General features: G+C 36.7%; 1 protein-coding gene across 5 annotated transcripts in view; it reads right to left on the bottom strand.

Moving 5' to 3' along the window:
* Nucleotides 1-8,820: 8,820 nt before the first annotated feature.
* Nucleotides 8,821-27,937, bottom strand: part of TAFA5 (TAFA chemokine like family member 5) — a 410,474-nt gene continuing 391,357 nt past the window's right edge. For 3 of the 5 annotated variants that reach the window (XR_007907395.1, XR_007907397.1, XR_007907398.1), the window contains 2 exons: nucleotides 12,792-12,884; nucleotides 10,211-11,486 (listed from right to left, as the gene is read on the bottom strand). Coding sequence is in view for 1 of the 5 variants with exons in the window: in XM_051805198.1 (XP_051661158.1) it covers nucleotides 11,478-11,486 (9 nt within the window). In the remaining 4 variants the exon portion in view is untranslated. Of the gene's footprint in view, nucleotides 11,487-12,791; nucleotides 12,885-27,937 lie in introns of all 5 variants that reach the window. The other 2 variants (XR_007907396.1, XM_051805198.1) reach the window with 1 other exon arrangement.

Here is a 27,937-nt window from a genome sequence, read left to right as displayed (position 1 = left end):
GTATAAAATGCAAATATAGTTACCTTGAACACCAAGAGCAGCAATATTTTGGTATACATCGTCACCATGTAGATAGAAAGGTTCTGTGAAGAGTCTGTAGCCTATGAGTGTATGTACAGTATGTGCAGTACAGAATCTCACTAAAATTACCCTACTTTTGTTAATAGTAGCATAGAAGATATAAAGACAAAGTTTGTCTTGCAAACACCATCATCCCCACAAAGCCAGAACAACCCTCACATATAGCAGACTAAATATTTCTCCCTCTACCACCTAAGCTCTGTAGACTACATCTCTGAGTCTTTTTACCCATGTTGCTATCATAGCTCCTGATTTTAACATCTGTGAGTGCAAGACAGTAAACTCAAACCAGACATAGAGTCCTTCATCATATATATATAAATATATATTTAAGATATAATTATTTAATTAATAAAATGGTTAAGATAAAGTTATTCTTCACTATGCCCAGATTACCCCACAGTTTTTCCTTATTAATTGTCCATTTTCACATATTTTTAATCCAAGAAAGAGGTTATAATCAGGGACTTGGAATAGGAAAGATTAAATGGTCTTTCAGTTCATATGATATGTATCTAATATCTTGCCACATTTTCAAGTATCAGAGAGGTCAAGTTGTCTCATTACATAAGGGTATTTTGATGTACTCAATTGGTACTCTGAGGTGAGCATTTCAATACTTGCACACTTTTGACTCACATCCATTTAAGCCCTGATAATGGGATTAGAGAGCTCTGATATTTCCTGACAGTGGGTATATTGTCCTGTAGATTTTTGCAGAACTTCCATTAACATTAAAGGGAGTTACACACTAGAGTACCAGTGTCTATTAATACGAATAGCATCTTCCACAAACAGTCTTCTAAACAGCAATTTGGGTGTCCTAAAGCTCTCCAGTCATTCAGAAGAAATGACTCTGATGCCAACACTTTAGCAGCAGAGAAACATCCATTCCCCATAAGCACCCACAAGAGACTCTCAAGCAAGATTTTTTTTTTGTTTTAGTTAGTGAAAATGTCTTCTATTCTTGAGCCTATTAACTTGTAACAATAGAAATAATAGGAGCTGAGACAGGTGTAGAAAGTTTAATTCTCTTCTTGTGAGCTTCAAATTTAAAAAGGGAGTTCAAAATTCATGATAAAAAAGGTTATTAAAATTCATGAATGCCAGTATAATATAATTTTCATCTGCACAGTTTTTCAGGGATTGTTGTCAGTTTCTATTCCACTGTTAGCCATCATTAACAGCAAATATGACAGATACACTAATGAAATCGATTTGGTCATGTTATCAATTTAATTCAAAAACGTAACCCCATTTTATTACCATGTAAGTTATAAAGGCCTATAGGCTAAACTCATCTGTCACTGTAAGAGTTCTCTGCTGAACTTCTTAATAAATAAGTGTATGTTTATTTTATTTTTTATATTTTGAATTAATTACTTCAGTACAATAATAATGCTGGTTTAGCTCATGGTAGGACTGAAATATTGGTCAATGCACCCCAGTAAGCTTTCATTGAAATGAATATAGGAATACATTATTGCCTTGGAACCTGATCAGCAGATCACTGTGCAGAATATGTTCTCTGCAGCCTACTCACTGTCTAAGGAATTAATCCATTCCTCTTGACCCTAGAACAGGTCTGCCTTGTTGTGAGGAAGTTTTTGAAGGTACAGTGAACACAGAGTTATCCTCAAACACATACCTCTCTCATTAATAATATTAGAAGGTTCTGCAAGACATTCCTTCTTGTACATGGCAATGCTTTTTTGAGCATTGATCAGATGATGAAGTCACTTTATGGCTTTTGTATCGTGCTTGGGAAAATAACAGACAAAGCTAGATAATCATCAGGTGTCACCAGATGGCATCATTAGACACAGACTTCTGAATTATTTCCCTGAGAGATTAAATGTTTAAACTTGGGAAACCTTTCAACTCCGAACATCATTTTAGGCATAATCTTAAAAAATGGAATGAGAAACAACACTTTTACCTCCAGTTCAACTTTGGTCTTGAGGAAGGACTGGTTTTGGAGCATAGAAAAATACTGTTGGATGTAAGTAATAGTTTCATAAGCTGATTGCCCTGTTTTGAGACACATGACATCTTTACAGTGTCTTATCTAGATTTCATATTTCTAATTCTCCACAAGACAGACAGTGAAGGAATGATAAAAGAACTCTGGAAAAGCAAAATATTCTTTTTTAACTAGAGACGCTGAAGAAATCCTTAATTCCTGTTCTTCTCATAAAGCCATCCAAAATGCAGTGATTTCAGATTATGCAGCCTGTCCAAAATCCCCTCAGAGTGGCAAACCTGACACCCACTATCCACCTGGCACAGAAGTGCACAGCTAGAGGCAGTACCATGGGATGGGCTTTTAGTTTGCACTTCAGTACCCACTGCCAAACTCACACCAGTAGCCAAATCAGGCTGATCAGCCTTAAAACATTCCTTTAGAACTGCTGGTAACCACCACAGGGTGTGTCTGCACAGCACTACAGGCTGTAACCAGTGGGAGAAAAAGAAAAGAAGCTTCCTGAGTATGTCAAACTGCCTAAGGAGATTACAGTCACCATCTACATAATGCAAAGTAGCCTTGTCATGAAACCAGTGACAAAGATTTCTTCAAGTAAGCAAAGTATTGTCTAGCGGGGCTTTCAGCTATCAGTAGTATCAGATTTTGTTAATCCATGAAAACAAGACATTTCTGAAGTAGAGGAAACTCTAACCTGATGGGTACAATTAAATGCAAAGATTTAAGAACAATTTTTCCCTCTAACTTGCTGCATTTGTCTTTTAGTTTAGACAGTTTCCATGTGTTTCTGGGTTGGAAGAAGCTCTACAGCAACCTACGCAGGTTCATAGAAGAGCTTTCTTTTCAAGAACATGGTGTGGCCTTTTGCTCTTCTTAAGAACTTTCTGTGTCCCTAAAGATTCCTAAAATTGCATTAATCTGTGACTCTTCATTACATTCTTTATACCCAAACTTGCTCTTTTCCTCCATGATAATATCCAAAACAGAGTGAAGCAGTTAGGACAAAGGTAGCAAGCATCCTTCCTCTCTTCCTTTTAATATACAACAGTATGCTAAATGGAACCAGAAATTAAATTGCTCAGTCATCCCACAAAGCAATGTTAAGGTCTACTCAGCAGTAAAGTGAATATTTTGGAAGAGAACTACCCAGAAGTAGTCAATTTGCTAGCCTTCCAAAAGAGAATACATTGGTGTTTGCAATGTTCTAAAAAAGAGAGGGACTCTGACTATCCTTGACTACTCCAATTCCACTTCTCCTAGAACCTGTTACTAAGAGTTTCTCTACTAGTGACTTAGCTGAAATGAAAATTTGCTTTTTCACCAGAACACATACTGCTGATCCCACTGACATGCAATTTAACTTATTGGGATTTCTGCATGGCTCACTGTAATTCTGGACGCACATAAGGGAATTAAAACTGTGTATCAGGAATGAATTTCCATTGTGAAGTAACTTGTTTCCAAGCCAGAAGTTTATGGGACAATATCATCTAAAGGAAATTTCACAACATCACAGTTGAAAGGCAACATTCAGTGACACTTGAGTGTCCAAAACAGCAGATGCTGCTGCCTGTTGCATTAGGAGAAGAAGGGGAAACAGGTTCTTCTGTGCCAGAAACTTAAAGGTATGTTTGCAGTTATTCATAATTCCTATAAATACTGGAACATCTTTACAGCCAAAAGAAATCAATCCCATGTGATATTTCAGATTCTTGAAGACCTTGGACTATGTGATATTAACTTAACTGAGTTAGACTTGGCATCACTTTTGTACCAATGAATTTCCAAAAGAGCTGATTGCTTTTTTAACATACCGAGAACAGATATTTACCATTTGCAGCTGGTATCTTCAAATATCCCAGCCCTGCCTCCAGAGAGGAATTGATGGGGAGAATGTGGTTTTGCTCCTGTAATCAAATGTCTGAATAAAAGCTTTTCCTAAGGAAGTTATGAAGACACCATCATGAACAACAATCCCAGTATTATACCTGTTAAATTAAACCAAGGCAACCCTATGTGCTTGCTACATTTTTTAAATATTATTTTTAAAATAGAAAAGTCCTTCCTTTCAGAATTCCAACAGTCTTTCTCCTCTTTCCTTCCACTACCTGACGAGATACTGGGCACTTCTATATTCACCTTGGGCTACTGTTCTTTGTCTACAAATCAGCTAAATAAGACATAACATAATTTCTAAAATGAGAATAATGCCCTTAAATGCTGTACATATATCCCGTATTTTCAGGTTTCTCTTGATGGGTTGGACAGTTAATTGATTAAGCCATCTGCAAAGCTTGTGTCTTCAGGCCTTCAAATACATTTTTTAACTCTCACACACTTATCCTGCTGTCTCCACTCTTCACGTGGTGAGAAGTACCTGTAACACAGTGACATGCAGTCTGTATGCTCTCCATTTCTCTGTCCTAGTAGAGCAAATGGAACTATGTCTTTTTGGGGGAGATTGAAGGAAAGGGAAGTGAGCCTGACATGCTCTATTACCTTTTCAAAATTATTACCATAAGACAAACACGTGATTGCATGAAATTCTGAGTGCTATTGAGTATACTGTATTGCAGATTTTCCTATTGCAGATTTTCCTGTGACTGTAATATTGTGGTAAAAATTAAATAACAAGGAACTTGAGTGGCATTACAATTATTAGTAATTTTTTTCTCATTTTTGGGGGTGTTAGTTTCCTGTGCACAGTGAAATCATTCAGCTAGATTTCCTGCCTTTCCAGAACTCACCCTCATTTGATTTGTTTTGCATGGGCTGGAAGTTACATTAACAATGTCACTTGCTCTCTCAAAAATTCTGGGAAGAAACAAATCTGTCTGGGGTGAAAAACAAGGACTACATGGCTTCACTGAGTAAAAAATTGTAAGTTGTGTAAATTAAACATAATTTTCTTTAAGCCTCAATATATTTTTATTGTTTGCTAATAGCATATCAGTTAGGCTTTTATGTGATAAAATTGTAGTCTATGTTGAATTTCTGCTCTGGAGGTTGCCTAAATACATTTCTGTAGATGTAACTGGACAGTGTGGAGAGAAGTAGCCTACATTTATTTTCATCTATCCATGTGGAGATGGTCTGCATATAGAGGAGGAAATATATGTCCCTTGCATTTGCTTTAGTCATCGTGATGGGAAGGACCTCTTTACTGCCACTGAGGCTCTGTGAGCTGTTTTATGCAATGTGTTTGTACAGTAACAACTGGCTCAGGCTTCTACCACCAACCTTTTATTGGCACCTTCACAACTCAGTAAGTAATTTTGGATGGCAGTAGATGTCAGCATTTCCTGCCATTACAGTCTCTGCCTGAGGTGGGTGACGTGTATTGTTATACCTGTGTGAGAACCCATACTAAACCCCCTGTCTCTCTCCTGGGTGTATACCAATGTCAGCTTCTCCCTAGGCAGTGAAGGAAGACAGACAGTTGCTCATGGCGCTTTATACAATTGCTTGAGGTAATGCTTGGGCTCCTTAGCTGATGTAAACTGCTCTCTCCACATGCTAGCAGTGTTCCTTCTACTGTGTCAGACCCTGTACTCCTAACATAAACACCTTTGAAGTTTCTACTTCTAAATGTTGGTTGTTCTGAAAGATCTTTGTAGAACTTTTTTCCTTTATTACATTTTTTTTTTCTTACATTGACAGTCTTTATGGTGCTTTGTTTTGCTGGGGTTTTTTTTTGGTGTGGGTTTTTTTTGTGTGTGTGTGTTTCAGTTTTTTTTTTTACTGCAGCTGTTCTTTGCATGCTATTTATCAATATTTTTAGAAAAGTTGCTTTTTGATTATATATGGTAATGAACTTTCTTCATTTGCACACATCATTTTGTATCAGTGCAGCACCATAGAGTGTTCTGATATCACTGTCACTAGTCTCATATTGGCAATATCAAACCTAGAAAATTGTGGTCACAGTCAGTCCAAGCCACCTGTGGAGGACATGGGTGCCATGAGCACCTTGTGCTCTGTGACTACATATATGTATCCTAAGGGACCTCCAATGGCTTGCTGCAACTCTAAAAAGGCATAGCTAACACAGGATTATCATATGAAATCAGTGACTTGACCTAGGCACTGAGGAGTTGAAACCAGCATTAGTACCTATTTCAAGAGCAGAGCCCCTTTTTCACATATGTCCTAAAATTGACATAACTGAAGCCACAATTACATTGATGGTGTGAGAAATGTTAAATTGACATTCCTGGTTTTCAGTTTTCCATTTTCTGTTAATATTTGGTGACCCATTTTGTCTCTGAATATCCTCATATATTCATAGGCCTCCCATATCTTCACTAATCTGTGTAATTTACTGATACTAACAAACCATGCAATCTGTGTTCATATTTCATTCATAGTCAAAAGTACAAGAAAGTACAAAAGTACAAAAGTACAAGAACTTGTGTTGATCCTCCCACAGAATGGCTTATTATTAGTCACTGTTTATTCTGGCTTATTGTCATTTACTTCCACTTTTTAATTTAGTTTCCATTTTTTAGTTTATTTTTAATCAGTGACGGAATTACCTTTTATATATTACCCATGGCTCCCTGATTTTAATGGGATTTATATCTCTAAAGAAGACAACCACATTATCTGTAAAACTCTCATCTCTGCAGTTAAAATATTTTCTAAAAAAATTTTTTTCCAAATTCCTTGTTTCAAATTTTACTCCTATTGACTTCCCTAGCATGTATTGAATATATTAAAAAGCACTTATTAAACAGTAAATACTTTGAAATGAAAAAAATTATTTTTTTCTGGTGTTGGTTGTGGGTTTTTTTCAGTTTCTTTCTTGACTTCCTTTCTTTACTCAAGCCCCAGTTTGAAATCTACACTCTGCGATACAGAATATCATGCTTTCTGCCCATCCTTATTTGCGTTCTAAGCCCAGTGTGAGATTCATTGCTTCAATGTGGGATCAATTCTCTAATGTCAGAAAGAAAAAATAGTCAACTCATTCCTGCCTTTGGTTGTTACTCATGTATATGTGATTCCTGATATACATTGTTGTGGTAGTTTGGTCTAGACCTTCTTTGGTGACCAGTTTGTAGCCAAGGAAGTGCCCAGATTACCCGGTATTCCCTATGATTTTTACGTAAGCCAGGCTATAAGAAGAAAGGAGGAGAGGCCTTCGCTCTCTTTCCTTCCGGCGGCTTGGAGGTGCAGGTTCCCTGCTGTTGAGTCTGCCGTGTTGGGGAGCGAGGCCTGGTTAGCCCTTGTCGACCTTGGGAGACGGAGGTTGCCGGCGATCGTTCCAGAGCGACTCTCAGTTGTCCCAAGGAGAGTAGTGAGATATTTCTTTGCTAACTATTTTAGTTGCTAGATATTGGGCTACTAATCAGGATATATATATACTCTATTTTGGTTTTGTTCCTTTTCCCTTCCCCCTTCCCTTTCCCTTGTGAAATTGTATATATATATTTCAGTTGTATATAACTGTAACATAAATGTAAATATATTTATATATATGTTGCTTTAGCTGTCTCTCTCGTTTCAGTTTTTCTTGGTTGTTTTTCTCCCTCTTCTCCCTGAGGTTTGGGGGAGGTGGTGGCTTCTTATCCTAAGGTTTGGAGACTTGGCAGGGAGCCAGCTTCAAACCATATCAATTGTACAAAGAGGTTTACAAGGAAAAGCCTTCTTCTGCATTTTTTTAATTGGAAAAGATACTGCATACATGTAGGCTTATATGATGAAAGAGCTGGTCCCGTTTGGTTTCCCCCCCGCCCTTGAATAAATATACCAATTTTGGGGGAGTTTTTTTGGCTTCCTGTGCTACATCCAGTGTTGGCTCGTTCATTTTTTCTTTCCACTAGTCCACTCACCCAAGCAGTCATTGCTGCAATTTTCCTGTCAACCAATCACTGACCACCTTATAGTTCAACTGTTCCTCATAGCTATATAGGCTTTTCAGACACGGTGTTGAATTCTTTATTTTTTTCTGGAAACTGTAATTAGTACTCAGGATTGTGATGAATAGGCTATAGGAGATAGTAAGTGCCTAGGCTGAAGATTTATGCAACAGCACGTGGGTACAATTTCAGTAAACAACTGAATGATTGAGGATATCACATGCATAAAACCTGATCTACTGCTGAGAAGAAATGAATTCAGGGGAAAAAAACCTAAAAGTATAATTATGAAATTGGTGAATGATGTGTCACAATGATTGCTACAGTGTGCTAATGTTTGCTCCATTTGATATCCCAGATATTAAAAGCAGTAGTTTAATGTGTCCTTGCCTCAGCTGACAGAAAGCTACAGAGAAGCTTTTTTCAAAAAAAATTTTAAAGGTTTACTGCATTTCTGGAGGTTGTTTTTATTAGTCTATTATGCGTTTTTATGTATTATTCTGTTCCCTTTCAAGTATGTTTTGAAAAAGTTACTTGTTTGCAAGCTGAGAAATGAAGGATATTTAATAGCATTCAAATAAGACATTCCCCTCTGTGTTTTAAATTCTGCTTTGGAAGAGGCACATAAAATACTTTCAGAAACAAACAATTTTTTATGTAACTTAGTTTTGTAAAATTAAAGTTCACAATATTCTGAAAACATATTGTTCCTGAGAGACAAACATTTCACCACTGCTCTTAGAGTAGTAATTCACAGTGACAAATGCAGCCAGTATATTTTGTTTGTTTAAAACTGTACATTTTGGGAGAGGAGAGAAAAGCACAAAACACATTTTAAGTGCCTTGAGGTGCCTGTTGTACACAGGAGACTCAGCAACTAGAATGCATCTCTGAAGAATAATCAGAATCTTTTGCCTTTGATAGTTCTTCTCCAGAGTGGACCTTATAAACAACGTACATCTACCTTCTGTTGAGCTTTTAAAGTGCTTAGAAAACAAAGACATAAGATTGCATATTCAAAACTGATTGGAATGTATGATTTTAGATGTAAAGATTTCAAATGTACATTCTTAGATACCCGAGTTCCTAGAGGATCTGATTTCCAGAAAATAAATGACCTTAATATGATCTGTAACTAAGCATACCAAAATGAAGGTACCCAAGACATGAAAATGGAAAGGTAAAACTTCAAAACACAACCCATGTCCTCAATTTCCAATTCCATCTTCCTCTCTGTGCTCCCACCTTATCATCTGGTGAAATTCCTTTGGTGACGTCATGCTCAGGGAACAAGTCTCACTTAGAAAAGGATTTTCTTTATTTTTCATAATTTAGCTGAACCAACACAAAACTGAATACTGTAAAGCAACAAAAATGATGTAACATCTTTCATTTTTCTGTGTTTACTAAATAAGGCTACTACACTCCCTTTAAAATAAATCAAAACAGAGAGTTGGTAGAGTGAAGGATCTGGCTCTTGAGGTCTACATGTACAGTAAATGTATTTACCATCATTTATTGCATGACATTTTAAACCTGACATCGGTCATTTATAGTGCAGTCAGTCCATTACACTTTACAAGTGGCTGGGCTTTAATTGCTACTTTGATACTGGTCAAAATCCTATGATTAAATAAGAATTTTGTATATATTTATTTTACTTGAAGACAAACTGATACAATACAGGTCATGTTTCCTGCAACCTCTGCATTAAATAAGCCTCAGCGTTTGAGCAGGCTTTAAAAAAAATTCTTTTATCAACTTTTCATTTTTGTATCTCTCATCTATGGTCACTTGAATAATCTCTATATATTTTTCTTTAGTAGAACAGAACGAGCATAACACTAAAAGTTAATTTGAGTATTAGGTAGTATACTTGAAACCATAACACATTTGCCAGGAAGAAATTAAGCTCCCTTGTTGATTGCATCATACCAATGTGTACCAAACCTATATGCCAAAAGGTAAGGTAAAAGGGAACAAGGTTTTGTTTCTCTGTTTTGTCATAATTTCTCCCTTGTCTATGCTGTCTTTGCTAAATTTTCACTAACCAATAATGCCGAAAAAGTGGACTTTCTAACAATGAGGTAAAACACTGAAAATGGGATCAAGGAACAGGCTTCAAACTGACCCTTACATAAAATAGGGGAGAGAAAGAGAAAGAAAGAAAGAAAAACAAACCTTGCTATGAAGAGCAATGAGTAAAATATTTTACACTCTATTTTTATCAGTACATAAAGACAAAAAATAAAAATAAAATAAAAATAAAAATGCCTTCCAACAGTGCAATGGTTGAATGCATTTATGTAATATAAACAACATTATTCTTTGCTTTTTCTACACAGTCCTCTCTGGTCATGCTTTACATCCAGAATGTCCCCATGGAAGAAAGCAAACGACACCAGTCACTTCAGAGACAACTGAAGTAATAAAACACAACTTAACTCTGAACCACTTGTCATGACTGTCAGAGTTATCACGTTAATTGTTAAATAGGATTTTCTACAAATATACAACATATAAAAACTGTTAAATATATAACTTTAGGCTTTTCAAAATACATTTAATGATCTCTTTCAAACAAATGTTACTTTTGTTTTCTCTTTAATTTGCTTTCTGGTGCTAAATGGTGTATCAGATGAGACATAGGCCACAGATGACCAAACATGCTCTTTGCAAATACTGTATTATCCAACTTTAACTATCAAAAATGGAACTGTAGAAGAGGCATGTTTAACTGGTTAAAACTGAAAATGATTTTAGTACGAGAAAGTCAATCTAAGTACAGAGGAATAAAGGTGCCGTGTAGACAGTTTGTGTTCTTTTGTCCAAGTTTTTCAAACATAGGTCATTTTCTCTCAGTGCTCCATAATGTTCTCTTGAACGTGGCATTTCAAGAGCAGGTCTCTGAGTTAGTTTTTACTGCAGCTTTCCGTAAAGACTTCTGCTGGACAACAACATTTCATCTTTTTGAAAGCTGGAATCATGTTTGTGGAGACCTCCTTCAATTAAATGACATAATTCTGTTAAGAGTAAGATTGTGTCCACTTTAAAATAGATTTTGCTCTTTGGTCTATTGTATATACTGAAAGTATAAGAAAATAAAAGCAATTCAGACAGTTTAGGGCACAAGAAGAGTTTCTCTTTTGCACCTCAGTGTCCTCCCATAGGCAAAACAGTCTTCTCTAAGGCTGATTGGGATGATACTCTTCATTGTAGCAGACTCTTCGGATTGAAACGTGTAGGTAACAGCAAGTCCAGCAGTGGTGTATAACGCAGATGAAACGTTAACCATGAACTTGTTTGTATTGCTAATGCCCAAGCATATCTCTTTTTCTGTATTCCTTAGTCCAGTGATCCTTAGAATGGTAGAACAAACTTTAGCTCATAATGTAGAGGAATTATGCTGTCACTCATGAGATACAGAGAAACAGACAGTTGAGTTGATGACATATAACGGATGATGATCAACAGCAGTGAAACTTGACTAAGTTAAGTAGCTCACAGAGAGCCTAAACCACTCCTACGAGGATTCTGTGTTGCTGCATTTGTCAGGAGACCTGTAAATCAATAAGAACAAATGAGTGAGTGTCTTAATCTATAATTCTGGTTATCTTTGATGTACATTATTTTAAAATACATTGTACTGATATTTTTCAAGGAGACAGTTAATGAATTTGAAGATATTTATTTTTCACGGCATTATCCCTGAGAAAAAAACCAGGAACAAAGCTATATTTTTATTATTAAAAATTGTACTTTAATAATTATTTATATTAAAACTATGAATATAAATTATAATTTACAGTAACTTCAATGCCATCTATTTTCTACTAAGCTACATGCACATTCTTTTTCATAAAAGTCACAGAATGTTTTTTACACACATTAAAGTTACAAATAGCAATGTCTAATACACATGGCAATTAAGATTACTTTTACTTTTTATGTATAGATTGTGATGAAAAATGGACATAAAGCCAGGACCAGATATTAAAAATGCAATGATGTTTACACTGGAGGCTTTTCTGCAGCAGTTAAGTTTTCAGAGCACTAGAGTGCTCCTAATTTAATCAATACTGCCCTCTAGCGATGCTATTACAAGTGAAAATTAATGTAAATAATCTCTATTAATAGTCATTTTATTCAGAAAATTGGTTTAGTTACACAGAAGAAAAAAAAATCCTAAGAGAATGAAAATGGGCAAAGGACCTGCCCAATGAACCTGTTGAAAAGACAGTGGAATGGAAGCAGTGTTTTGAAAGAGAAACAAAACCAAAATTCACACTATTAAAGAAATCAAGAGTACTGGAAGACAGCACAAACACAAATAAGAAAATAATGACTGATTTATACAACAAGGAGCCAGCTACTCATGCTCACCCAAAGTATCAGTTTAGAAATGGTTTTAAAATTACACAGATGCTGTATAAGACAAAATGTTTTGGGGTGTATTAAGCAAGCATGATTGTTACAAAATGTCGTTTGAATTTTGAAACACAAGATCTTCTGCTTTGTCATTGTTCTGTCTCCAAATAGTCAGAACTGTTATTACTGATGGAAATACCATGCAAAACTCCAGAAAATACTGAACAGTGAATGTGAAAGAGCAAAACAAATAACAAAATCCAATTCAATTGGTTCAAGCCATGTATTTAATTTTGTGGTTTTAACCTAACCCTTAGAGCAGCAAATGAAAGAAACACCTGCCTCCAAATCAACTTAGTGACAGCTTGAAACATATGGATCTCTATATATATGCATGTAGAAAGAGAGAGACAGAGAGAGACAGGCAGATAGAGGGATGAATACTTTCCTTATAAGGCATAAAAGTGTATGTCAGATTTCTGCTTTTGTCCTCTCACCTTTTCCAGGAAAAAACACCCCAGAAATCTTGCAAACAGTCTTTCCTTTTCGGACTAGTGATCAGATCTCCAAACCACATGGCCTCAGACAGGCTGAAGGCAAAAAACCTTGTTGATTATTGTGATATATTTCCCTTAAATATACTTTCAGCAAGAGAAATTATTTCAAAGTTTTGCTTCTATTAGTTGTTCTATTTCCACTTTATACCCCTTCTTGGGCCTTTTGCTATGCCCCCTCCTTTTCTTCCCATTAGAAAAGAACACAACTTTTAAGGTAGTGATACTTTTTAGGCTGCAAGACACAAAGCAAATGATTTATGGTTTATTGGGTCTGAAAGTAAACTACTATTGTGTTAAGAATTAGCCTGACATAGCTCCATCTTTCCTTTATTATAGGCTGCAATGGCCCACAGCTACAAGCAACAGCATAAAGTGCTGATGGACTGTGTGTTCAGTGTTTCATACTGGTCCCAGGATGAAGAGAGAATTCAGGTACAACATGCATTCACAGGTACCTGCTGCTTTGTCATCTTATGGGTACAAAAGCTTCCTTCCTGACTTGCTATCCCTGTCTCCACTTTGCACACCCCTGCTGCGTGGATATGGTATCAATGCTTTAAAAGACGAAGAGAAGAGGGGAGAAAATTATGCATTTTAAAAATGCTGAGGAAGGGCAGAGAGCAGGCTTGAAATAAAGTGATGACAGGAAGAGGAACAGATCAGAGAACGGGAGTTGAATTTACAACTTTGGACAATGACAGGAGAAAATGAAATGACTGGGGAAAAAATGCGTAGGTTAGCCAGGGAAGTTTAAACATCACTTATTAATGAAGGCATGAAAAAGAAGTAAGATAGGTAATAAGAACAACAAATAAAAAGGAGAGAGAAGATAAGGGAGAGCATGATGAGTCCAGAGAAGAAGAAGAGAATGCACACCTAGCCTTCCACCTCCTGTTTTTTCCCTTTCATTACTCAATACAGGTAAATTAATCACTCCCCAGAAAAAGAGACAGAGCAAATAAAAGAGGAACTTCTAAAAAAATGGAAAGGACTTGTTTACTACTTATAGCAGTAGTTCAAACCATTGAATAGAATCACAGAGTCATTTAGGTTGGAAAATAGTTTCAAGATCATCGAGTCCAATCCAGCACTGCCAAGTCCACCACCAAACCATGTCCCTAAGGACCACATCTACATGTCTTTTAAATACTTCCAGGGATAGTGACTCAATCACTTCCATGGACAGCCTCTTCCAAGGCTTGGCAACCTTTTTGGTAGGTACCGATGCACAAGTCTGCTTGTTGCTGATTTCAGTGCAATCAGTATTTCTTCCCAGAGCTTCAGAGAGCAGGTTCTGTTTCCTCTGGAAGGAGCCAGACTTTCGGGCTGTAAGTGTGAGCTTCTTCAACTTTGAGATACTGAGTGGGCATCTAGTACCAAAGATTAAAATACTACTGTTTGTTATCTGACTGTTTACATGATGGAAGCCCAGGCTCCTGTGTGTTTCACAGAAATCTGCTCAAGAGTAAAACAATTTTTCCTGCTAAAAATCCAAAGCATGAAAAACAAGACAGTTCACATGACCATATTTATTTTAGTATTGTTCTTGGATGGCTTGAATATGTCCTGAGAGCGTTTGGCTTATTGGAGCAAATATAGCCCAGTGCACTTAATTTGTCTTACTCTGAAGAGAGTAGAATAAGGGTCAGTCTATCTCCAGCTTTGCCCTAATGGGCATAAAATAGTTAATTAGTTCATTCTTATGGTCAAAGACGAAGGATAAAAAAGTTATGTTAGTCACCTTGAGACGATAAGAATATATGATGCTTTGCTGACTTATACAGGCTTTCCACCAAAAGAAACCCACATATAAACCTCTGACTTTCTTTCAGTGTAGTATCTAGGATTGAATTTAATGACAAAATGTTTGAATTTCTCATCACAAACCAGAAAATTGAGCCAGGCTGCAGGTGGCAAATATTTTCAGATTTAGGTTTGAGTTTCAAGTATGTCTGGTCTGACCTTTCACTTTAAATGGAATCCATATAAATACCAACAATTCCATGTCAAGTCTGATAAAGCTTTAGCAGTTTCATCTGGTTTTCACTCTGTTTTCAGAATAAAAATGAAAGTCAGACTGCACCAAAGTTGCTATTTCGCTACAGTAACCAAGTGCACTTACATGACTACCTGTTGCAGTCAGATTGGTGCTCTGTAATGACAACTCTGGACTATCCAGCGCTGATTTCTGGGAATTTTCTGGATACTTACAAAGTATTTGATCATCATAAAGATGTTTCAATGTTGCCTAACAGCTGAACTACTTGTCCAAACTGTGTATTTTACACTTTCAACTACAGTCTTTAAAATGCTTCTGTGAGTCTTAGGATTCTGTATTACATCCATCAGTGCAAATGGCTTTTCTTTTGGCTTGGGTTCTTTTTACGCAAAGATAATTCACGGAGATGGATGCAGGTTGGGTCAGTCTCTGTCTCACACATCCACTCATAATGGAAACAGTTCTAAACCTTTTACCATCTGACTGCAAGTCAGATAAAAAGCATGTCTTTCCCCTCTGCTTCTGAGGCTCTCTGCTCTAGATCCTTAAACAACTAAGCATGTATGATGCAGAAAGAAAGATGTAAAAGCATTAAAATGCCCAAAGAAAACCTTACACTTCCTTGCAAGATACCTTATGCCTTATGGGAATAAAAATGTAAATTTCTGGTGGTGATCCAAGCAGTAGTGATGACCTGTTGCATTCATGAGAACTCCCATAGACCCTCCTGAAAATTTATTCTGTTTTCCTCCCTTCCTCTCCCTTTCTCCACGCTGTTCATATTTGAAAATTGAATTGCTTAGTCTTCAGAAAAAAAGGACAAGTTAATCTAACTGTAAAATGTCTGTAGCTATTCGGAATAAGAAAAAGAAGCATGGAAGCTACTCTACTTAATGCTATATTCTGTCTCACTGAGGTAGCCATGGGAAGCACAATTTCAGAGTTCAAACTGTAGTACCTGCAGAACTAGGAATAATAAGATTGGACAAATTTAGTGTCTATGCTTGTGAGTGAAGTCTAATGTATTAGATAGTATATATACAGGTATATTTTCCTGTGCTGCACTCCAACAAAGTAGCCTTCTTGACTTACAGGTAGCAGAATTTCATTATTAGCCACTTTCTAGAAGAAGATGCCTTTTCTTTTAACACCCACTATATGTTTCTTTTCACTTCCTCTATTCAAGCCAGATACAGAAAGAAGTGTTTATTCCAACTCTGAGGCTCTTTGCAAAAGATATTTTTCTCCCAATAATAATTATTTTAATATCAATCTGTCTAGAACAAAACACAAAAACTGTCATTTCCCCTTAAATAACACTCCTAGTCCTATCTTTTCAACTTCCCCTCACTGTCTGCCAGGACTATCATCCTGATCATTAATTTCCTTTTCTGCTAAAATCCTCTTTGTCTCATATTACATTTTTTGAATGTACAAGATCTTGGAATATTCTGGGTCAGAATATACACTCCTTCCTTTTTCTGAATTGCCTATTACTTTATAAGCAATATTAGCAAAGGAAGTGCTTATAATTAGAAAACCCTTACAATGAATGGAAATGTTCAAACCACATCTTGTAGCCCAGCTGAAATACATTTGACCTTGGGTCATGTAGGTAATCCAGGTTTAAGAGCTTAGCCTTAGCCATATATAACAATAAAAGCTTGCTTTGCAGCATCTGAACATACACTAAGGAAAAGCAATGGAGGTGGAAGAATCACAGACTCATTTACATTGGAAGAGACCTCTAAGGTCATCAAGTCCAACCTTGTCAACTAGACTATAACACTAAGTGCCATGTCCAGTCATTTCTTGAACACCTCCAAGGACAGTGACTCTACCACCTCTCTGGGCAATCCATTCCAATTTAGAAATTCCTTTAGATCACTAACTTGAACCTCACCTGGTGCAGCTTGAGGCTGTGTCCTCTCCTCCTGTTGCTAGTTTCCTGGGAGGCTGACTCCCACCTTGCTACAACCTCCTTTCAGGTAGTTGTAAACAGCGATAAGGTCACCCCTGAGCATCCTTTTCTCCAGGCTAAACAACCCCAGCTCCCTCGGCCACTCCTCAAAAAACTTGTGCTCCAGACTCTTCACCAGCTTCCTTGCCCTTCTCTGGACACACTCCAGCACCTCAATGTCTTTCTTGCAGTGAGGGGCCCAGAACTAAACAAGGATTCAAGGTGTGGCCTCACCAGTGCCAAGTACAGGGGGATGATCACTGCCCTGGTCTTGCTGGCCACACTACTTTTGATAGAGGCCAGGATGTCATTGACCTTCTTGGTCACCTGGGCACACTGCTGTATCATGTTCAGACAGCTGTCAACCAGCCAGAGGTCAACACTGATCTAGAAGAGACAGCAGCAAGAATATTTGGGTTCAGAACATTCAAAGTCCTTGGGCACTGAGGTGATCATGGGGAATTTTTGCCTGGAGTAGCATTTAGAGCTGTTGTGGATGACAAAAGAGCAAGGTAGGTCTCATTCTGCTCCCTGTGAAAGTCTAAAATCAGTTCCTTGAAGCACCATGGGTAGAAAGAGAATAATGAAGAGGATCTTATAAGACACAACAATGCAAAACAGCTTGTCTTCATCTCTTATCTGCTGGCTAAAAATTAAACACCCTTAAAATGACTCTAGCTAAAGACTCTGAGCAAGTAACCCAATTTTATCTGATTTCTTTCTGTTCTTTTAAAATGGTTAGAGGTGTGCACAAATATGAAGGTTAGTAGCAGGTAAAACTAAGAAAGATTTGTAACTGGTGTGGAATTGTAAACTTGAAAAATGACTACTTCTCTGTCTCCCTTTTACTCTTCAAATAAAAAGCAACTGCAATATTAGCACGACTGAAAGTGTCTAAGAATAGCCAGGAGCTTTCCTCAGGGTATTATGGAAACAACCTGGATTTACCATTCCTGATACTTTTATCTAGGGTAGGAGATAGCATCAGATTAAATCATCAATGTATCTAAGAATCTGTTTTTGTTTAAATGCAGTAACTTAATGTATACCGAATTCTGAATATTCATACCTATATACCTATATTCAAAGCATACTCTTTATAGATTAAAAAAATCTTAACAAAGACATAACCTTAATTACATTAAACCTTCTTGTGAAAAAGTGACTTAAATATTTCTGTGTGCTAATAAATCTATTAAATACAATGATCTTCCATAAAACAATGCTTGTATTGCCATAAGAAAAGAGCATTTCATGAAAAGGGTGATATGACTCTTAATTATAAAGTTTAAAAAACAATCTTGCCTAATAGTTAAAGTTTACTAGTCTACTTAATAGAAAAAAGAAAAAAATATCCAAAAAGTCAGCACTTAAGTCCACACACAAATATAAAGGATTACTTTTTCTTTTCTAATTAAAGAAGATTGTTCAGGGACATCTGTGAGTGATATCTGACTGACAGGCAGCTGGGATAGAGCAAGGTTAGGCTCACACTCAGTAAAAAGTGGAACAGAGTTTTAGTAAGACTGATTGTAAAAATAGTTAAATGAATAATACATCAAAAAGGCAACATGCTTTTAGAAGGAATATTTAAGACATTTCATCCATTAAAAGAGCTAATTCTGACTCAAAAAGTGTGAGCTTTATATCAGAAGTCCAAATGCTAGTGAAGGAGCTGCATAGTCAGTGTTCACCAGTGAGATACAATGTTTGGTTTACATATTCCATGTAACAATTAATTGTTTAAGAAAGCAATTCACTCCAGTTTACCAACATCATTCCAGAAAGCAATGTAGCACTGTAGATGACTTCTAACAAGCAATCTTTATAAATATGTTCTATTTGAAATTACTTTGCTTAGCCTTTGTGTAGTACTTGAGGAGAAAGCAGTGAGGGGACAACTGTGGGGAATGAGAGTAGAGGAGGAATATATGTATGTGTATATATATACACACACACATATATAAGTCAGGTAAGAAGAATGCAGGAGGGGTTTTATTCTCTCATGGACCTGTTTGAAGACAAAAGCAAGAACATAAAAACAACATTCTTCTGTAGAAATAACATACAGACATCCAGAGAAAGCAGAAAAGCATGTGTGGTCTTCAACATAGCTCAAACATAGGTGGACACATAAACAGAAGAAAGCCTACCACTGCTCTTAGTGCTTATGTCCTCTGCAAAGAAGAGAAAATCTGAATGTAAAATTTTCTAAACCAGAATTGCTCTCACACAGTCCTCTAATATGTAAATTGTAAACAACACAAGCATGTAATAGCACAAATTAGTTCAGTTTTTTAAGCCTTGATCCTACTCATTTTCAGCACAAAACTAAAATGTCCTAGACTAACAGACTATTACATCTTTGTTAACAGGTTTATGAGATTTAGTTCCTGGGCCCAAAGACACTTCATAAAATGTGAAAAATTTTTCCTTGAAACACCTCACCACAGAAACAATGAGGTTCTTCAGAAAGTGAAATGGATATTCCTTAAAAAGTCAACATTCCTTCTAGTTCCAGATTAAACCCAAGGTTTTTTAGAGATCCTTCAATCCCTCATTCAACCATAAACATTCTGAAAGGACAATGGAAAATGTAGAGACTTAACAAAGTGTTTTCTTCAAGATTTGGGGAGGAGAGGATATTTCTCAATAGGATAACGGGAAAATTGACAGATGTAAAGGATTTTGCATACAGTGATATATGGTAATCCTCTGTTTAATGACAACATATCCATACAACTTACAATTTCTTATCCTAGTTCAGGAAATATTTATGTTTGTAAATATTTCCTGTGCAAGTAAAATACCATTTTGCACACCTACACTCACCCTCCAGTTTTAAGTTATGCATGACTACAGCAAAGCTGGGAAGAAAGATGAGACAGGAAATTTAAGCATCATTAACCCAAACCAGCCCATTAAAACAATTTTAATCCCCTAGTGGCAAAGCAGACACATATTATAAATGCATTATACTGTGTAGCATTCTGATTGAGTGCAAATACATTTAAACCTAAGACAAAGTAGGGATGCAGTGTCTCAAAAACCAACCAGTGTGTCACTGCCTATAGGAGGCAGAGCACTCTCTACACTGTGCAGCATATTGGATTTAAATTCTTTGGCAAGATCACCATTACTCTCCCTACCCTGTTTCTGTGGTATTTTGGCAAGCAGTGCTGTAGTGATCATATTTCTGCAGTAGACTGAAAACAAACAACAGAAGAGGAAAAATAAACTGTGGCAAATTTCAAGGAATATTCTGTATTTTACAATAAAGTTATGCAGACAAAAGATAGAAATATATAAAAGCAGCCACAATAGAACTTTGGGGGAGCAGGAGAGGAAGTAAATCTTATCTCTTGACACACAAAGATAGCAGTCTTGGAGAATCTTATCACCCTATCTAGTTTCATGTGCCTCTCCTAGAAGTGAGGTGAATCCCCTCCCTTGCAGAAACCTTTCTCAATCAGATTTTAGGGATGACTAAACCAGTGTCTCTTCCATGATAGCTGTTCAGCTCCTCATTATTATAATTTGTCTTGGGACAAATTCAGAGATTATGAAACCTAAATGTAGGTATTGTATGTGGTGTTTAAGTGTGATCTCAGTCAGGATTAACAAACTCTAGAATTCAATACTGCTTAAGCATAGATGCTTAGTGCTTTTTGGACATGTTTGAGCATCTCCCCTGGGCTCCAGATGCTACTTAAAAAGTACATTTGCACTCCCGAATATATCTTAGGCTCTTGGAGCATCTAGCCTGCCCTGGACATACGAGTTAAGGGAAATGAATTCTGTGCTTACTCTCTTTTCTCACACTGAAGGGTTCCAAGCAGCTCCTGCTAATGACCCAATGGGTCTGATTTAGTCATTAGTGACCCACTCCCCATGCATCACTGCCCAAAACATGTTCTTGTGACTGAGCATTCCATCTGGGTTGAGTGATGCAGATGATAGGGAAGAAGAAAAAGATACCAACTGTGATCAGTCCCTGTGCCTAAGAAGCAATTGATCATGGTCCAGTTAGTTAACGCTACAAGACAGACCATGAAACATTTGTGTAGGTCCATCCTTAAGAGAGAAATGTCATTACAGTGATCACACAATCCTAGAAGTTCAGGAGAATGGGATCAGAGGAAAGCGTCGTATTACACCAAGCACATGTCATTACAAGTATTATGAGAGTTGTCATTTTCTTTCTTAGAAACATTTATCTAACCTTTGTTATCTTTCAAGCTTGTTTTCACTTCATAGGACGGATAAATAGTAACATCAGACCCTAAGAATAGTCCAAAAGTGACTGAGCTATTTGAGAGATACTTGCTTAAATCAGAGTAAAATGCTTGTTCCAATCGTAGGTGTGTAATGGACCTTGCTGGTTCATAAAACAGTTACTCAGATGAAATGCAATGAACCTGAGAGGGAAATAAGCTTCAGGTGAAGACAGGGATCAAGCTATAGTATTGACAATGTCATTAGTGAATCCAGTTTAGTGGATCACACAGTACGTGTGTTATTCATCACAGTACCATTTATTTGTCAATAATCTAATGCAACAAACCAACTCCAGGAGCCATAATACTTGTTTTTATTATAATATTTTATACTTTAGGGCTTTACTTCTTTCATTATGATAAGATTTTTGCTGCTGAGAATTCACAGATTTCTTTTTCTCATCATAGGTTTTCTCAGATTTGAAAAAAATATACAAGAGATTTGAAAGAGTTCAGCTGCTGGCAGTATCAAGCCCTTGGCTTCTCTGATATGTCTGGCTTGTGAGGGGGAGGTTCTCAAGACAGAAGGAAGAGATATCACCATGTTTTAGCAGTTACAAGAAAGTACATCAAAGTTAAGGGGATAGGTCCTAAAATATTAACTATAGTCCAGATGGCCTGCGTGGGTGAAACTTGAGAATGTTTAATGAGAAATCACACAAAACTCAGATGCTATAGAAACCCGAGACAAAACAGAAAAAGAGGAAAATGTATTACTGACTCTGCTAGACATGCTAGGCAATATTTCATAAATATCAGATGGAAGAAGTCATGATCAATCTTTCCATTGAGGTCAGAAATTACGTGCCATATAGAACAGGTCTAATGCACAAATGACATCGTATGGTTTGAGTTTCTGCTGTCAGAAGACCTGTATATTCTCCTCATAATAGGTCTTGGCTTAGGCTACTAGTTTCTTGGAGATGTCACTGTATCAAGGTTAATTAGCAAGAAATAGTTTGTGTTTCTCTGACCCTGGACGCTTTTCACTAATTAAAGAGAAATGAAAAAAAAAGCATTTTTTTTTTTTAAGTGGGAAAAGAAATAGAATCTGAGTAGGAGACTGTGGGTGTGTTCCACAGATTTGGCAAGATTCACAGGGACCACTGTGGGAATGACAACATAGGCAGGAAAATACTATTGAAAGGTAGCCTTGCAGGGTAGAAGCATAACATTGGCCTCCGAAGTCACATCTATTTGTAAGGCTTAGCTGCAACTCTCTTCTGTACAGAATTAATAACTATGATCATAAAGTCTTTTATCACTGCTAGACTCAATAGGTGCAAGAACAGTTAAAAGTTATTTTGAATAATTTTGCTTCAGAAAAAAATGGTATTTCAGAAAGTTAAACTTTAATGTTAAAGTTAAACAATTACTTTTTCATTTTGCATTCTAGGAGTAGTACTATGCAATAAGACAAGCTATTATGAATATATAATATTAATTTTGACATTTATTACTTAAATAATTAGCATCATTTGTTAGTCAGAATTGACTGGAATGTCTTATTTTCAGTGTCACAGTGTTATATAAGCTGTGGTGAAACTGCATAATACTTCTAATAGAAAAATAAAAACCTGGGCTATAAGAATTATGCCATTGAACTTTAGGCATTTGAAAGCCTAATTTACAATTTTGTTGGTCAAGGAGACTTCACGGAAAACCAGATATTTTGAGGTGGCAATACAGTTTTTGCAGCAGATACTACAACTATGTATACATATCTTGGTCAACTTTTTTCGTTTCCTTCGTGAAATGCTCTAAAAATGTATATCCTAATAGTATTTGAGGAAAAAATACAATTGCCTTTATCATGTAAATGAAATAAACCCTTACCTTTTGGAGAACTTTTGTCTTTCCATTGATAATGGAGTAGGCTAACAGCTCATTCCTTGGGTTTGTTTGCGGTTTTTTTGTGTGTGTGGTTTGTTGTTGTTGTTGTTTTGTTCTTTTTTAATAAACAACTGTATGCTATGCAACTTCTAGAGATAAGATGATATTTTCATCTTCCTAGAAAAAATTATTTCAAGTGAAGATACTAACAGGAAAACAGCTGCCTTCTAATTAGTACATTTGATGCTTAGCTTCTTTTCATTATAGCACAGACAAGGAACACTTTGATCTCAATGTTTTAGTCAGTTTTAAGTAGCATTGGGCCCTAAAAATTTAAAAATTATTATATATATATATATATAAAATACATCAGTAGGAATTAAGCACATTATAATTGCAATGGATATGCCATAAAAGAGTGTTGCAAGTGTAATGAAAACGAGAAACAATGTGATATAATTGAAGTTTCATTTGGATTCTGAAAGGAAAAGTATTAAAATACTTAAATGTCAAAAAAGGTGAAAATTCCAAGTTTTAACAAATATAATTAATTGTTGATCTGATTTTTCCTGGATTTACCATTTGGATCAGAAGAATTTGAAATTATTCCTGAATCTTCTCCCTTTCCTTTTAAAGACTCCAGACCAGCACACCATCTGACTAAAAGCCAGGGTCAGAAGGATTTACTTTTTACAATGTATGCACTGTCAAGTCTTTAAACTTACTCTGATAAAGTATGCTTGATTAACCTATGGTACTTGTTCTTCATACAGACTTTTGAAATGCAAAACAGCTATATCAATGTGTAATAGAAGACATTTCCACCATGATTTTCTATTTAAAGGTGCACTTATGTTGATATTTGATTACACTAGTGTCCTTCTATAAATAGCAGAGTATCTGCATATTCCAACAATAAGCTCTGCTCCTGGGAATTTTCGTTCAAAACCTGGCATGATGGGAAGTCAGAGCTCTGACATCTGGAACCCTTTGGGCTAACTCCAAATGGAAAAAAAATAAATCATTATTTGTCAGAGGCCATCTTTCTCAAAAATGGACCAAGCAACCTTGGCCAAAATCATATAAACTGCAATTGATCACCTTGCCATCAAAATAAACAGAGTGACTTGAAAATGATCCTATCATTCCTAGCAATGACACTGCTCTGCTCATTTGTGAGATACACAATTGTCTGATAGGCCAAATCTACACAAACAGTATTAAAATTTGGAAAAAAAAAGGACTTGGCTTATAAGTAGACATAATTCAGAAGCTATAGGTTCAGATCTGTATTAATGTCAACGAAGAGATAAATACATTTCCATTTAAAGCCTTGTAGATTGCTTGATCAGAAATTAGTGCCAAGATTCATCAAAAGCTGTCAATTGCCATTTGCTGTACTAATTTGAGATATTCATGTCCTTAAATATAAGTTTACTTTTTTGTTTTTCAGCAATCCTGCTGATTCTCCTGAGACCATTGTAACTGGCTTATTTCCCAGACATCTCTGTAAAGGATATTTGGCTCATAGAAAATATAACATATAGTGTCCTAAAGTGAAAAGTGAGGCAGAACACTTCTGTCTGGTAAGTTTGTGAGTTAAGGGAAAGAAGTGTTGCAATCTGAAGATACAAAAGATAAACTGAATCCTTGTCTAAGTTCTTAATGCTTAAAAAAAGAAAAGACAAATAAGTAAAAAAATGTTCCTTAGTCTTTTTGCCAAATAAATATAATAATTTATTGTTGATTAAACTCCTGCTTTTTAATATCTATAATAAAAAGCTTTTGATTTATGACTGTATGACTTATGATTGGAGATCCCACAATCCAATTCCTATCGCAAGTAAGGCATATAGCCTGATGGCATTTCTAAAGCATCAGCTAATGGCTGTATTTTACTTTAAACATAGTTCACAGCTACCATTTATAAACTGAAAAGAAAGTTATTCACTGGGATTCTGAAGAGAGAATAAGGTGTACACTTCTGTAACTCTTTCAGTCATAGAACACATAAAGGGACTAAGGATATATTTAGATGCAGTATCTGAAAGCAGTATGCCTGTTAGCACAGCGAAGTTATTACATTTTATTACATCAGAGAAGCACTTAGCTGGATTGTGTGAATCTGCAGGTTCTGGTTACTATTACTTTGGTGGATGTCTCAGAGTGCGATGTCAACCTGTTCACAGATTCAGGTCTATTTTAAATCAGATTATGTGTAAAGAACAACTCAAGTAGTTTCTTGTTTTCCCTTTCTTATTTTTCTTTTTTTTTTCTAAGGTTCCCTTCAAAGGAATGTCCTCTGTGCTAAGTTGCAGCCCACATTGTCCCCCCTCCTTGAAATGTTCCTGGCTACACTGTGGTACATCTAAAACAAGAAAGATTTAGTGTTCATTCTCTCCCATTACCTTAACTCTAGACTAGAGACAGAGTAGGTTTCAATTCCTACACTGAAAAGAGAACATGAGTTTCTTGCCTCATCAGTATTTATTTTTAGTTAGGTCTAACCACTAAGTCTATGTGTTCGATTCATTAACCCCAGCATGCCATGTGCAGATACCTCAGTGCTGAGTGCTGAGTGCTCATGGACCTAGTCAGACTTCAGTGATCACGTACACTTGTCCAATTTCCTTCACCAAGTACTGAATCTCCTAGTAGGAAAGCAGGGTGGCTGCTGTGGGAAGTACCTCACATAGGAATGAATTGCAGCAAATGAGCCACTTCCTTGAAAAGGATCAATCTTCTACAACCTTCTGTTTTACAGGTACTATGTGTCAAAAGCATGCAGAGCAAGAAGTAGAGCAGAATACCTGACTTCTGATGAATTGGATTAGTAGAAGTTTGGACAGCCCCAAACCCTAAAGGTTCCCAGAACTATTAGTCCCTAGGCAGCTAACTTGCAAAATGACGTTCAGACTCCATCAAACTTCCTGAGAGACTGGATTCTGGCTTTGACTTTGAGTCCTCTGTGGTATTCTTACAAAAACATGGCTAGTGCATTCCTCTCCTACTCTGGTTTTTGAGGAAATGACCTTTGGATTCAATGCTTTGTGCAGAACCCCAGAGTACCAATATTCACTGGTTCAGTCTCAGTTCAGACTTCAGTGAGGGAATATGCACTTAGTGGATATCGAATACACTTGGCCTCAAGGCGGCACTAAATTGCTCAGTTTTGCCACAGTAACCAGACCTCTGAGTGTGTGCAGAAGTAAATTTATATGCCTGTAAGCAACTCTTCTGGGAAAAATATGTTGTTTATAAAATGATGAAGACCAAAGATACTAGGTAGGATATGTATTGGACAGCATCTTGGATTTAAGTCTCATCAATAAAACAGGAACAGCACATACACAAATATAGTGCACTAGAGTATTCAACTAGAACATGGTTCCATTCAAGAAAGCCTATTTCCCTGTGTGCTGTCTCTGATAGTCTGTTTCTCCTAACATTTGTGCCTTAATCACCACACCAAATGCATTGAAAACCATTTTTAACCTCTCATTTTGACCTCACTGCTAGAAAGCACTCACCTCTGTATCAACCATGGGCCATAATCCTCAGGATCTATCAAAAAGAAGTCAGAGTGGGTAAAGCTGAATGGGTTCTAGCCCCTGTGGGCCTAAATTGCTTTTGAAAATGATCCTGAACATTTTGAATGTTTTAGCATAACAGAACACTTACTCAATGAATATCACTCAGGCGCCTTCCAGTGCAAATATAAATACAGTATCACAAGATTCAAGAGGAATTAATGTCTACTCCAGGGACAAGGAATGCTGACAGGCTTTTCACATGATGAGGAAGTAGATATCCTACCACACATTTCTTCATCCTCACAGTTCACCAGTTTCACCTTCTGTGTTGTCTTTGAGGGATGTCTCCACCAAAGACGCTTCTTACCAAGAAGGAGATCTAGTTTTCTTTTCTTAACAAAGTTAACTTGCTTTGGAATTGCTGAAGGATACAGAGTGGAAATCAGCAAAGCAACTTTGCAGATGCCTTTCATAGCAAAGCTGCACTGTAGACATGCTGGACTAACTGGAATGCCTAAGGTCAGACCTGCCCTCAAAGAGTTCAAACAGATGCTCTCAATAAGCTCTGTAAGATGTTCTGGGAACACTGAGATGGGACAACAAAAATGACAGAAACTTTCATAAACGTATCATACTGTCTGAGGACTGCATTTATGACTCACTAATGCATGCTCTGTCATATTGCTATTATGATCCTGATATTTTTTAGATCTAAGAATATTATATTTTTGTAGCACTTGTTCTGTATTACCTATAGTAAGGAAAAATGGTGCTTGAAAATACAAAGGAAAGGGACAGTAAAAAGAAGTGCTGGAAATTTCTCATGGTAATCTTGTTCTACCTTTTCAAACAAATACATTTTAAAATTCCTCCAACATTTACTTCTTTCCCTTGGACTGGGTGTAGCATCTACAACCTTATTTTGCAGTGCAACATCAACTGACAGTGGGCTATACTGCACAAAAGGACATGAGTATTGTTCTATCCCACACAGCTGCCTGAAGTAAAGTACTTCCCGTCTGTGGTGCATCCCAGGGACATGAGAAGGAGTTGATATATGGCACAGCTCCTCTTACAGCACCTTCCAGCTTCACACAACTTTCCCAGTCACCAAGGCCTCTCTCATATTATGACACAGTCAATCCCCAGTTTATTCCTAAAGCTAATTGGGCCCAGCGCTGCCCATGAAGTGTAGAAAAGGGGCCAGACAGGAGGTGACTGAGAAACAACCCATGACCCTGAAAAGCGCCCTCACTTCAGCCACTGCATCAGCACGTAGTTGGTTCCAGGGAAATACATGGAAATCATGTAGCTACTTACAAAAAAAAATAGGTTATAAAAGGTGCATGACAGACTGACCACTAAGACAAGCTTAAAAAATCTTAAAAAGGAAAGAACCCCAAAGCTAAAACCTACTCTCATGATTTAAAAACCCATCATCTTAGTTTCAGAGGCACATTCATTCATGTATTTTTCTCTTGGAA

This window comes from Manacus candei, unplaced genomic scaffold (genome assembly GCF_025592945.1).
Source record: "Manacus candei isolate 608988 ecotype Guabito, Panama unplaced genomic scaffold, ASM2559294v1 h1tg000063l, whole genome shotgun sequence".
Classification (NCBI taxonomy): Eukaryota; Metazoa; Chordata; class Aves; order Passeriformes; family Pipridae; genus Manacus; species Manacus candei.
This window is presented reverse-complemented; position numbering and strand designations above follow the sequence as displayed.